At 36.7% G+C, this 13,251-nt stretch overlaps 1 protein-coding gene across 1 annotated transcript in view; it reads left to right on the top strand.

Annotated features, from left to right (window-relative positions):
• Positions 1 to 13,009, top strand: part of HTR1F (5-hydroxytryptamine receptor 1F) — a 64,089-nt gene extending 51,080 nt beyond the window's left edge. The window contains exons 3-4 of the mRNA XM_081138144.1: positions 6,777 to 6,878; positions 11,811 to 13,009. Coding sequence (XP_080994270.1) covers positions 11,856 to 12,953 — 1,098 coding nt within the window. The 5' untranslated portion in view covers positions 6,777 to 6,878; positions 11,811 to 11,855 and the 3' untranslated portion in view covers positions 12,954 to 13,009. The remainder of the gene's footprint in view (positions 1 to 6,776; positions 6,879 to 11,810) is intronic.
• Positions 13,010 to 13,251: the final 242 nt, after the last annotated feature.

Raw genomic sequence — 13,251 nt, 5'->3', positions numbered from 1 at the left:
GACTCCCTCTTCTTAAGCTGAATGGTTGGATTTCTTCTTTTATACAACCACGCCCTTCACAAACCCTGATTAATTCAATTAGCAACATGTTAATCCAGTTAGTGACATAAATTTTCAGAAACTTTGAATTAGTGACATATGTTTCTATGTAAATAATATGCTACATTATGTGGTCTCAAAAAAGATGTTCCAAAATCTTCTTAGTAGACATTTCCTACCACCTTTTCACTATTCACTTACTTTTTCATATGTATAACAGAAGTAAACTTCGGTCCAAAGGAGGCAACTAATGTCAAATTATAAAATAAGAGAATGGAAATTGTAAGATTGAATTGGACTATACAAAACCATGGCAAGATACAGGAGAGGATCTCATTCCGGACCTTCCACACATACAAAAAGCATATTGATCAGATGCTGCCTTCTTAAAGGTAAAGTCAATAGACATGTGCCAAGGATGCTAGGTAATACTTGTTACATCTTTAGGGGAATAAGTGAGAGTATATCCTATGATTAATAAGTTTTGCAAGGCCATTTTGAGGATACTAAACAAACACAGAATTAACACAAACACCAAGTATTATGCCCATAAAACATTCATTTTAGATGGCTTGTGCAGTTCAGAATTTAGCCATGAGAGATAAAGGCAAGGAATATCCATGTGCCCATGAATTGTTCTGCAAGTCAGACAAAAGGTGACTGACTAAGGCTTTCCCTACCCAGGTTAGAGCCACATCAGATGAAACTGCTAACATTCTACCCTTTCCCTTAGTAGCCCTGTAGCTCAGATGGCCTTTGAATACTCTACTAAAATGTCCTTTTTGGACTTCATATTATGCCCTCCCCTTCTTAGACGGTCTAGGACACCAAGAAAGGTATCAGAACTGTTGCGTATTTAACTTTTGAATCATTTTTTTCTCTCCCACTTTTGTGAGCTTTTTCTATCCAAAGGAGAAAATTGATTGCTAAATATGGTATTTTATTTCTATTGCATGTTAAACTTAAGCTTTGATAGAAAAATAATGGTCTGTCACAAGAACATCTTTGGCATTGTAATTTCTATTCATCATTTTATGACAATTGACATCTGACAGAAAATCGTAAATAAGTTAAATTTTAAATTTATGACTCAACCCAAATGACAAAAAAACTTCATTAGTGATTTAAGAACTAAAATATATATTTGCTGATTAATTGGATTTTTTACGTGTTTTTTAAAACTCATAAAATAAAAGACAACTCCACTTTGACAGGGCTCAGAAAATCTTTCAAATATATTAACTTGTGAACTCTTAATTACTCTGCTTGCTGAACCTACAAAAGGGGATTGCTTCTGGAATTATTTATGATAATTATTTATGATAATTATTTACAATGATTCATTAACATTGAAAACTTCTAGTATAGTACAAATCACTAAAACATTAACCTAAATATATCTGAGTTTTAATAAAACATAAATAGAAATGAGTTAAATAGCATTTATTTAACTCTTATTTATAATACTCATATTTATGGGGTTTTTTTTACTTTTTTAAGCAAAAAGATCGATACTTCAATAATCAGATGTTCTGGTAAAAAGTGTCTAAGAAATAAATAGAAATTTCAGATACATTTAGTATTATTATAGACATCTACCATAATAGAATACCATCATCATACCGATACTGTTTTAATAACCTGGCTATTATTTTACAAGAGAGGAGTGAAAGGAGAGACCACATTACATAGGCATGCCATTGACACAGCTTTGTGAAAAAGCTGCATTTAACATTCTCCAAGTCTGTTCCCCACTGTTTGATGAGGGAAGGGACTGGACAAAGGCAGTTTGGATGCATGCCCAGTAAGGTCTGAGTGACTTGGAAGGGTAGTTTCCCATCAATCACACCTGGAAACAGGTAATTATCCAGGATGGGCATGGTCACTGCAAGCAAGTGAAACCTGAATATATAAACTTCTAGACAAAGGAGCCACTCTCTCTTGGCTCCTATGATTCCTGTTGCAGGGACACGCTCCCCTCTGCCCACATGGCTCACAGCCAGGCTGGACTCCACACATGGACTAATGGGCTTTAAACTGGCCTGAATGCTGAACCACACCCGACTGCAACAGGGAAGGGAAGCTCTGGACACTGGCCCTGTTTCTGGCTCTATTAAACTCCCAGCTGCCCCTCTTTCAGGACTGGCTTGGGGGAAATGTGACATTGGAGCCAGAGAAATGTAACTCCACACCGATAAAATCTTCCACAGACCATCCTCCCATGGGGGCTTCTAAAAATGCTTCTTTCAGTGGCACCCCAAGAACCTCCAACAGGGAGTTTAATTCTCCGGTAACAATATGATCAAAGTAAATTTTGTTTTTAAAGACTATTATACTTTCGATGTGCATAAATATGAATATATACAAAGTAAGCAGTCGCAGGAGTACGCAGAGTCTGGAAAACAAGTCTGAATGGGCTCCCATATCAATAACACGCCCTTCGGACAACGTAGAGGCACTAGAAAAGAGAGAAAAGGTCATCCTTCTCCGTTACCCAGCTCCGACCTTCCATCTGTGCCCAGACTGACAAATTTCAGAGGGGAGTGGGGTGGGGGGAGATAAGAAGAGATTAACCAAAGAACTTATATTCATATAGGCATAGCCCAAGGACACAGACAATAGTGTGGTGAAGGCCTGGGGTGGAGCAGGGGCTGGGTGGAGGGTCAAGGGGGAAAATGGGGAACATGTGTAATAGAGTCAAGAATTTTATATATATATATACACACACACACACACACATAGATGTATGAAATTCTTGACTGTATACATCTATATACATATAGATGTATATATACATACATATATATATGTGTATATATACAATTTTTTTTTTAAAGACTATGTCAGGCAGAGAAACAGCTAGAGCAGTTGGTTCTAACTTGAGCAGGCATCGGAATTCCCTAGAGGGTTTGTAAACATAGGGATTGCTGGGTTCCACTTCCAAAGTTTCTGATTCGGTGTCAGGGGAGGAAGCAAGATTTTGCATTTCTAAAAGTTGCCAGCTGCTGCAGATGCTGCTGGTCCAGGAACTGCACTCTGAGAATCAGTGAGCTATAGGAAAAGCTTCAAGGTAGGAATGTGCCAGATGTATTCAAATGTTTCCCTGAGTGAGGCCACTTTGGGAAGAGCTAGCTGGAGCCATTCTGAAAGACTCTAAAGGGCTACCTTCAGAGACTGGGCTGAGTAACAGAAAGCCATGAGAGCCAGAGGGAAAGGGGAATGAGTGGTAGGTGGAAGTGAGCAAAGGGGGAAATGGGGACAGAAAGAGACTTTGCTTGGGGCAATGGATGCGTGATGCAGTGTGCAGATTATATTTCATTGAGCTGTACACTTGAAACCTGTACGGTTTTGTGAACCAATGTCACCCCAATAAATTCAATTTTTAAAAAAAGAAAAAGAAAACCAGGGACTAAGGAAGAGTTGTCCTCACTAACCAGAGAAGATAAGAGCTCTGCCTTGAAATCCTCTCTTAACTAATTAAATCCACTTCTTCTTCCAAGACACTGCCTCCTCCACTTGTAATCTAAACTTATTTCCCAATTGGTATCTTTATCAGTTGACTTTAACGACTTTTCCACTAATATCCTCAACTCCCTTGCTACCTTGTGCTTCTCCCACAAGATAGATAATCCAGCAATGTTCATTTTCTGCTCTCATACCAAAGCTCCCGAGCATTTCCAAAGAACAACCGCACCCTAGTAAAGACTGAGGCACATACAGCCCTAAACAATACGCAGAATTCTTTGGCTGCCTTTGATCACTTCCCTTCCTACCCTCTATAGCAGCTGTGCCAAATGTTCATCATACCCCTCATGATCCCTGCCTCCTCCCCCTCAACAGATGACACAGTCTCCTATTCAGAGAGAAAACAAGAGCCTATGACACATGGAAACTCCAAGTTCCTGCTGTTTTCCACACCCCCGATACATACGTGCTCACATATTCACTAGCTACAAACTTAAATCCTTCACTTAGCTCTTTTCTTCTAGTTTCAAATAAGACTATACAAAGTGTTTGACAAAAACTAATATACTCAATAAGTTTGATTGGTTGGTTAGTTTTTACTTTATTCTTTTTTAAAAATAGATAACATGCATAATGTGTGTAAAATTTTAGAGTCTCTTTCCAAACCTTATCTCCCTAGCCATGCATTTGTATCCTCTGGAGAGAACCAAGTTAACAGATTCTTGTGTATCCTTACAGAGATATTCAATGTACAAATAAGTATATTCATAAATAGTCTTTATGTTACATGAATAGGACATACTATACATTCTTTCTGCACTATGATTTTTTTTACTATAAAATATGTTTTGAAAATATTTTCATAATTATTTTGGGGTTGAATCTCAAGATGTTGCTATCTTAATCACCCCCTGCACTTTAATTTATATCTTGGGATTCTAGGGTAATTTACTGCATAAAACAGAGATGTACAAGTTCTACAGCATTAAGTAAAGTTAACCAAATAAAATTAAAATAGAAAATACCCATCTTATTTAAAATCGTGACTATTTAATACCTTATATTTATATAAAATCAGTATATATTTAGGCTAAATATGTCTCAGTCAAGCACTGCTTGTTTTATCCAAGTTTAAAAGTTGAATTTTTCTTCATATTTTAGTTAAGAGCCGTGATTAGCTAGCTGACTGGAAGACCAGATTGCACTTAAACTGAGGTCCAAATCATGGCTATATAACATCTGCCGTCTGCTCAGTGCTGAATATTCTATAATATCATTAGGTGAAGATGACAGATCAGCTACCCAATTTGATCTGACAGCTATTAAGCACTCGCACTATGTTGCTAGATTTCTGCCTTGTATACCAGCTCTACCAACCCAAGGGTGCTAAATAAATGTCAATATTAATTTTATTTATGATAATCAGTTGGTGCTTACTAAACCTTCCAAATGCAAATATATACTTTATAAGGCTTCCACATATAAGGGATCGAAAGGGAGAAAGTGGATTAAAAATTAAAGAAGAGGAAAAGAAATGCTTCCAATTTAGCATATTTACAAAAGAAAGTAGAATAAAATAGAGTATACATCATGTTCAAGTGAAATACCTTTCATTCCATTAGTAACATTTGCATAAAATATAAGTAACAGTGTAATGCCTTTCAAGTTCTGGTTAGAGAGAGAGAGAGAGAGGATATTGTGCTTGAAACTGCTTAAACCTTGCCAGCCTAGCTTGGTTTACTAGTTATTGTGCATAAAAAATTTGAAGCTGTTAAATTAAACATCATCACTAAAATTAGATCTTTTTTAACCTCACAACAACAACTTTCATTGAATTTTAATACATCCTAAGCATGTGATATTTTTTTTCCAAATAATTCACCATGATGTTTTTATTCATGTTTAGGTAAACTGGACTGTTGTTTACCCAAATTTTGAGATTAGATTTTGTCTAATGTACTATTTTATTCTAGATTAAGAATAAAAAATGAAATGCCTGGATTAAGATATTTATCAGATTATTAATACTAACTTTAGAAAGAATTTTTTAATAATTTATTTTTCAATTATGGCTGGCATACAATATTAGCTTCCAGTGTATAACATAGTGATTATACATTTATATAACTTACAAAGTGATCACCCCAATAATTCTTACATCCATCTGACACCATGCATAGTTATTATAATATTATTGACTATATTCCCTATGCTGTATTTACATCCCCATGACTGTTTTGTAACTACCACTTTGTACTTCTTAATCTCTTCCCTCTTTTCATCCATACCCCTAACTTCACTCCCATCTGGCAATCATAAAAATGTTCTCTGTATCTATGAGTGGGTTTCTGTTTTGCTTGTTGATTTATTTCATTGGTTAAATTCCACAAATAAGTGAAATCATATGGTATTATCTTTCTCATCTGTCCTATTTCACTTAGTATAATACCTTCTAGGCCCCTCCATGTTGCAGATGGCAAAATTTCATTCATTTTTATGAATGAGTAATATTCCATTTTACATAAGGAATGTATATATTCGTTCATCTACTGATGGACACTTAGGTTACTTCTGTATCTTGGCTATTGTAAACCATGTTGCAATGAACATATGGGTGCATATATCTTTTCGAATTAGGGTTTTGGGTTTTTTGGATAAATACCCAGAAGTGGAATTTCTGGGTCTTTCTTTGTCTCTTTTATAACCTTTGTTTTAAATTGTACTTTGTCTTTTATAAATATTGCTACTCCAGCTTTATTTGTTTGTTTCCATTTTCATGAAATATCTTTTTCCATTCCTTAGAAAGAAATTTTGAAAAATATTTTTCACTTCTAGCATATAGCTAAATCTAACTTTTTCAGTAATTTTCCAGTAAGGGTACAGAATTTCCAGATTTCTTATCTAGTTCCTGGTGACAATTACTCACATAAGACATTATTACATTCTTATATCTAATGTCACTGTGGAGTGAACTATTTGTCTTACCCAAAGAGAAGGCACCTTCTTATAGAGGAATTAGAAAACATGGTATTAGACAATGATGGTACTATAAAATGTTGACTGAGGTAAAAATTAAAGTAATATTTTTTACCTTGTTAGACCCATTTCATGATTAATGCTTTTGATAATCCTAAAGGCAAAGGTTGCTAGCTCCACACTACGGATGACAAGTCTAAATATCAAGTTTATGAGGTGCCGGGCACCTAAGGGATTTGTATTTAATCTTCAATAACACTTTATAAGGTTTGAAACTTATTATTCTCACTCTACAGGTAATGAAGCTGAGTCTTTGAAAATTGAAATGACTTTCCTGGCCCACACTAGTAAATGGAGAAGACAGACGTCAACCGAAATTCTGTTCAGCTCTAATACTCGTAGGTTTCATTCACAATGCTTGATATTCTCTTAATAAACTGAAGTGTCCATCTCAGGAATAAACATCAGTTCTACTGCCTCCACAACCCCATTCCTCCATGTCCCCCCATCCCTCCTCCACCCACACAAACGCTCAGCTTCCTCCCTCTTCAAGGGTCAGTTACAGCCAAAGGAAATAGTGCAGCATACGAGTCTGTTCTGTGTGTGTTTGCTGGCTAGTTTCACAGTGCTCATTGAACACACTGCAGTTTTCCCTAAGATTTTCATTGTTGCAATTATTTTCCCAACTGTAGCAGACTATTCTGCAAGCAATACTTGAAAACAATAACCAGAATCATTCAAACAAAGAAATGTGTGAATATGCAAAATTTCATTGAACATGCTCTCTTCTTCCTAAATATTTTTAAGATTTGTTTGGTTAAAGCTAGTTAAAAGATGCTTTAATGGTTAAAGCTGCTTTCATTAATGGTTTTAATGAACATTGTGCTTAGTATTTTTAAGATTGGTTAAAGCTACTTTGGTTGTTAATTTCCAGTTACCGCTTAGCAATATGTCTCCTTGTATCTGTCTAAGACTGGTCAGGGTAACAGAGTCACCCAACACATTCCTGGAATAAAGGGATTTAATGAAGATATTGGAGTTTACATTAATGTTGGAAAAGCTAGGAGAAGATCAGGAAAGTAAACATTGAATTTAAAGTCAAATTTAAAGTCAAAATCCAGTTGCTGCCTAAAGTTAAAGAAACAGACACTGAACATGTCAGCCTAAGGCCCCAAAGTGGATAGTTCTCAAAGGCTTCCTTAGAAACCGTTGTAGTTCTCAAAAATATCTGAGAAATTTTCCAAGAGCTCACAGAAGCTCCTATCAATGTCTGCCCATGCATTTAGCTGCAACCACATTCAGAGGCCCATCAGCTCTCCTCCTCCTCTGCCTCCCAAACCTTGTGGGAATTCCTCTCATTATCAAATTAAATCCAAACTCTGTAAAGTAGATTCTGGGAAATATAGTTCCCTACATCCACTTTACATTGCAGGGGCTGGAGCTCATAGGGATGCCGAGTTGACAACAAATAATCCAGCACAGTCCATCCTTGTCAACTTAGAGTCAATACACATGGCATTGGCTTTAAGACTAGGTGGCCTGGAGAAACTGAAAAAAAGTGAGGAGACTCTGAACAAACTTTTAGTGGTGTCTGAAAAGGAAGTGATGAAACAATACCTAGGAGACTAGAAAGAGGGCAACCTATGTTTTGTGGTAGCAAAACAATTTATGAGTGTTGTCTCCTGTACCTTAAAAAATAAAATATGTTCAGCCAGTGTGGCTCAGTGGTTGAGTGCCATCCCCTGCACCAAGAGGTCGCTGGTTCTCTTCCTGGTCAGGGCACAAGCCCAGGCTTCGGGCTGGATCCCCAGCAGGGGGCGTGCAGGAGGCAGGCCACCAGTGGCTCTCTCATCATTGATGTTTCTATTTCTCTCACCCTGTCCCCTGAAATCAATAAAGACATATTAAATAAAATTTTTAAAGACTACATATAATTGATGGGACTACAGGCTCCACTTAAAGAGTAATCCTGACTATTACCCAGTGAAGACATTCAAAATACAGAATACAATCTGTGTTCTAAGAATAAGAGAAACTTGTGTGACATAGCCTATGTTCAGTAACCCAAAGGTAGTACCTACCATCATGAGGACTCACAGTGGGAACTTTAAATGAAAGGAATACGAACAAATCTGATTAAAGGCTGTGTTTGATTTAATAATGGTACATGATTCATTGAAATTTTAATTGTAAGTGGCAAGGAAATAAGACAAAAAGATAAAGAAACCCATTTGTGATTGGCTACACTTGTTTTCCTATTTTCTTTGCTTTCTATAAATATACTATTAGAAGATTAATTTTTCTAAATTTAATAATGAGATTTCTGATAAACTGCAGTTGAATTTATGACACACTTTGATTTTTTTCCTTAGTAAATACCATTTTATTGGGCTTAATTTAAATGCTACAGTGTGATGGTTAGAGAAATCAATTGAATTATCAAATAATTCACCTTTTTATAAACTGGTCCATTTTTTTACAGAATTATTTTTATTATGGAAACACACATTACTATTTTCAGTTTATCTTTTTTAATATTCTACTCAAAGTGTAATTTGAAGTTATCTCTTGAAGAGGCTCGTGTTCCAACATTGTTTATCAGGCAAATTAAAATGGAAAGTTACTTTTGCTTATAACATGGAAAGTGTCAGCACTTTTAAATGAATTTTCATAATACTAAATACTTTTTCAAAAGAATTAACCAATTAAGAAAACATTTAGCCTTTTTATTGAATAGTCTAATTTGTAGTGCAAATTTTATGATGGGGGTAAAATCGGAAGGAATGTAGAAATTAATTAATCTACCATGTTTCTAAAATGTCTAAATGGCTTTGGAGTAGGCGTTTCACCGTTGACCATGGACCCCCCCCACACACACCCCAGAGATGTTTCCAGGGAAGCTAGCTAAATACTATGAGGTTCACTGATATTGAAAACACATATCAAAGATTTTCATGACAGTTCTCATGGTACCAATGAGCGCATCATTATGCCCCAGGACCTATGATCCAATATTGATTTAGGAAATATTGTCATATGGCATAACTCTCATAATGGGTTGGAAAGAGTGGAAATGATGTGGGGACGAGGGAGTTAAAAGGCCTAGAGCAGGAGGTCCAAGAGCTGCCCTAAGACCTCAATGAAATAGGGAAACAACAGGAGAAAAACTGGAGTAAGATCATTTATTTGAGGCACTCCAAGAAGAAAGTGAGGAATGTGGGAAAGAGAGATGCTGAGAAAGTCGTACAGCAGAAATGTCAGAGCTGCTCTCAGTGACAGGCGCTCGGAGATGCTACAGCAGTGAAAGGATTAAGCAAAGAGCTAACAATCATACTGATTACCCTCCACAAACCTGACTTCCTGGACCAGCAGCAGCATCACCTGGGCTCCTGCTAGAAATGCAGATTTAAAGCTCCCGCCTCAGATTTACCATCTCTCAAACCCCAGAGAGTGGGACCTAGCAATCTGTGTTTTAACAACTCCTCCTGGTAATTCTGAAGCAATTAAATTCCAGAGCAACTGGTTTAGAATTCCGAAGGAGACTTTAGCCTCTATCCTTTATCTGGAGTTGTCTTCCTTGACCTTTGAAAATAGGTAAATGTTGCCCGGCTGGTGTAGCTCAGAGGTTGAGCACTGGCCCATGCACCAAGAAGTCACTGGTTCCATTCCAGGTCAGGGCACATGCCTGGGTTTCCAGGTTCGATCCCCAGCAGCGGGTGTTCAGGAGCCAGCCAACCAATGTTGATGCATCAATGTTTCTATCTCTCTCCCTCTCCCTTTCTCGCTCTCAAAAACAAAATCAATAAAAACATTTTTTTTAAAAAGTGGGTAACTGTTGATATAAATTATAGATATACAACTCCTTTTCAATTACACACTGAAGAAATACTCATTTTCCAGGTAGCAGGTATTCAAATTTCTTCTGCCTCTCAATTTACTTAGGAGCAAGCCATCAGAACCTGCCTTCAATGAATATGAGAAAATAAAAATTAAATTTAGTGCTGGTGAACCAAAAACAAGTAGAATATTAAATACCGTGCACTCCAATGTTTTCTAATACACACATTTCATAAGAAGCACTTGATATAGAAATACCACGTATTTTTAATTATTGTTCTATTTGTTCCAACAAATGAAATATAACCATTTAAAGTAAAAAACTATTTAAGGACTATGGAGGTAAAATTATTATTAGTTATTAGTAAGAATAAAGTTTCAGGTTCCATCTCCTCTCTGTCTCTTCCTAAGATATAGGTAGCTACTAAAGAATTATTAAAGCAAGAGAGGGGTCAATGGGGAGCAAGGAGGACATCTGTCATACTTTTAGCAATAAAGATAAATTTAAAAAATAAATTTTAAAAAGAGAGAAGTGTAGATGCAAAAAAATTATCTTATAAAAATGATTATTCTTATTTGGTTACATTCCAATTGCTTTTATTTGACTTATAATTAAACAATAGCATGGACTGATTTAAAAATCATAAACCATGTTTGGAGGGTCTTCTTTCAGAAGTAAGGTTGCATGATTGTCATAATGGTGAGTTGTAAAAAGAATACTTTGCATTTCAGGGTGTGTGCCATTCTGAGTTGTCCTTAGAGTGACGTTCACCTTGTTGAGTGGGCTGTTTGGTCATATATTTTACTGTAATAATGGGCAGTGTTGTCCAGTTATTTGACTGTAACTAATTTTATTTTAAACTAAATTAACTACTTCTAACCACAAAGACTACTAAACACTCTGACATTTTCCTAATTTCATAAAATAATCATGGAATGCTAGAGAGATACTAAAAATATTTTATTTTTGTTTATTTTCCTTTATATCATGACATAAAATACATTAAAAGTTCCTTTAGTCTCCATAAACTCAATAATAATGTTCTCAATGTAACTTTGAATTAAGTACAAAATTGTTTATGGTTTAAAATACTGCCTTTAAAATAATATTTTCTTATATAATGCACAAATAAATATTAATGACATGTGCTTTTAAACTTTTTCTGGTGCAGACAAGAGAAAATCATAGCTAGGATTAATACAGTCTTTTTAATGCAATTCTATAATGGTAGAGATTTTACTGCATAATAGTTTAGCTTACTCATAAAAATTGTTTTATTTGAGCTATATTTTAAGAAATGTTTTGAAAGTTATTTGTTGCTGTTCTCATGGGTTTCTTATTAAAAACAAAAAAGAAAATGTGCAATGTCAACTCATTTTTTTAATCCATAGAATATTCTGGGGGAAAATACACATATGCTTTTTAAAAATTGTTCTGAAAGGAAAAGATCTTTAAAGCCTTCTTTGAACTGTTTTCCCCTCCTTTGTTACAGGTAACCAATTTCCAACTATATTGATGTTTTAAGACAACCACCAAAATGGATTTCTTAAACACGTCTGATCAGAACCTGACCTCAGAAGACCTATTCAACAGAACGCCATCCAAGATTCTGGTGTCCCTCACCCTGTCCGGGCTGGCGCTGATGACAACCACCATCAACTCTCTGGTGATCACTGCCATTCTTGTGACCAGGAAGCTGCACCACCCGGCCAACTATTTAATCTGCTCCCTGGCAGTTACAGATTTCCTGGTGGCCGTCCTGGTGATGCCTTTCAGCATTGTGTACATCGTGAGAGAGAGCTGGGTCATGGGCCAGGCCGTCTGTGACATCTGGCTGAGCGTTGACATCACCTGCTGTACCTGCTCCATCCTGCATCTCTCGGCCATCGCCTTGGACCGGTACCGGGCCATCACGGACGCTGTGGAGTATGCCAGGAAAAGGACCCCCAGGCGCGCGGGCATCATGATTGCGGTGGTGTGGACCCTATCTGTCTTCATCTCCATGCCTCCTCTCTTCTGGAGGCACCAGGCAACCAGCCGAGAGGACGAGTGCGTCATCAAGCACGACCACATCGTTTCCACCATTTACTCAACGTTTGGAGCTTTCTACATCCCCCTGACATTGATTTTGATCCTCTATTACAAAATATATAGAGCAGCGAAGACCTTGTACCACAAGAGGCAAGCGAGCAGGATCGCCAAGGAGGACCTGAACGGCCAGGTGCTTCTGGAGAGTGAGCACAGAAGCTCTAGACTGGCCTCGGCAGCCTGCGCGCTGGAGAAGTCTCTGTCCGACCCCTCGACAGACTTGGATAAAACTCACGGCGCCGGGAAAACGCCCGGGGGCTTCAGGCACGAGAAATCCTGGAGAAGGCAGAGGATCTCAGGCACCAGGGAGCGCAAAGCAGCCACCACCCTGGGCCTCATTCTGGGTGCATTTGTAATATGCTGGCTTCCCTTTTTTGTAAAAGAATTGGTGGTTAATGTCTGTGAAAACTGTAAAATTTCTGAAGAAATGTCAAATTTTTTGACATGGCTTGGCTATCTCAATTCCCTTATAAATCCGCTGATTTATACAATTTTTAACGAAGATTTCAAGAAAGCATTCCAAAAACTTGTGAGATGCCGATGTTAGTTTAAAAAGGGTTTATTATTAAAAGGTTGGGGGTTTTTTTGAGGTGAAGTAACTAAATGAATGCTAAGTGATGAAACACTTAAACTTTTAGAAGGAAATAAATTAAAACTGCTAAAGTAATAAGAATATAGTTTATATTTTAATAGCAACATGAATATAAAATTTATTGATATAAAGATGTTTCTTTTGACCATTGTTCTAGAGTACTCAAAATTAGAAAATAATTCATTGTAAGTATTTTGCCTATGCAATGTTCATAAAAGGCTAAGTGGAAATATATATACATATATTATTAATA

Source organism: Miniopterus schreibersii, assembly GCF_964146895.1.
Source record: "Miniopterus schreibersii genome assembly, chromosome: 5".
In the NCBI taxonomy this organism is placed as follows: domain Eukaryota; kingdom Metazoa; phylum Chordata; class Mammalia; order Chiroptera; family Miniopteridae; genus Miniopterus; species Miniopterus schreibersii.
The sequence above is the reverse complement of the archived record's forward strand: the minus strand, read 5'-3'. Positions and strand labels throughout refer to the sequence as shown.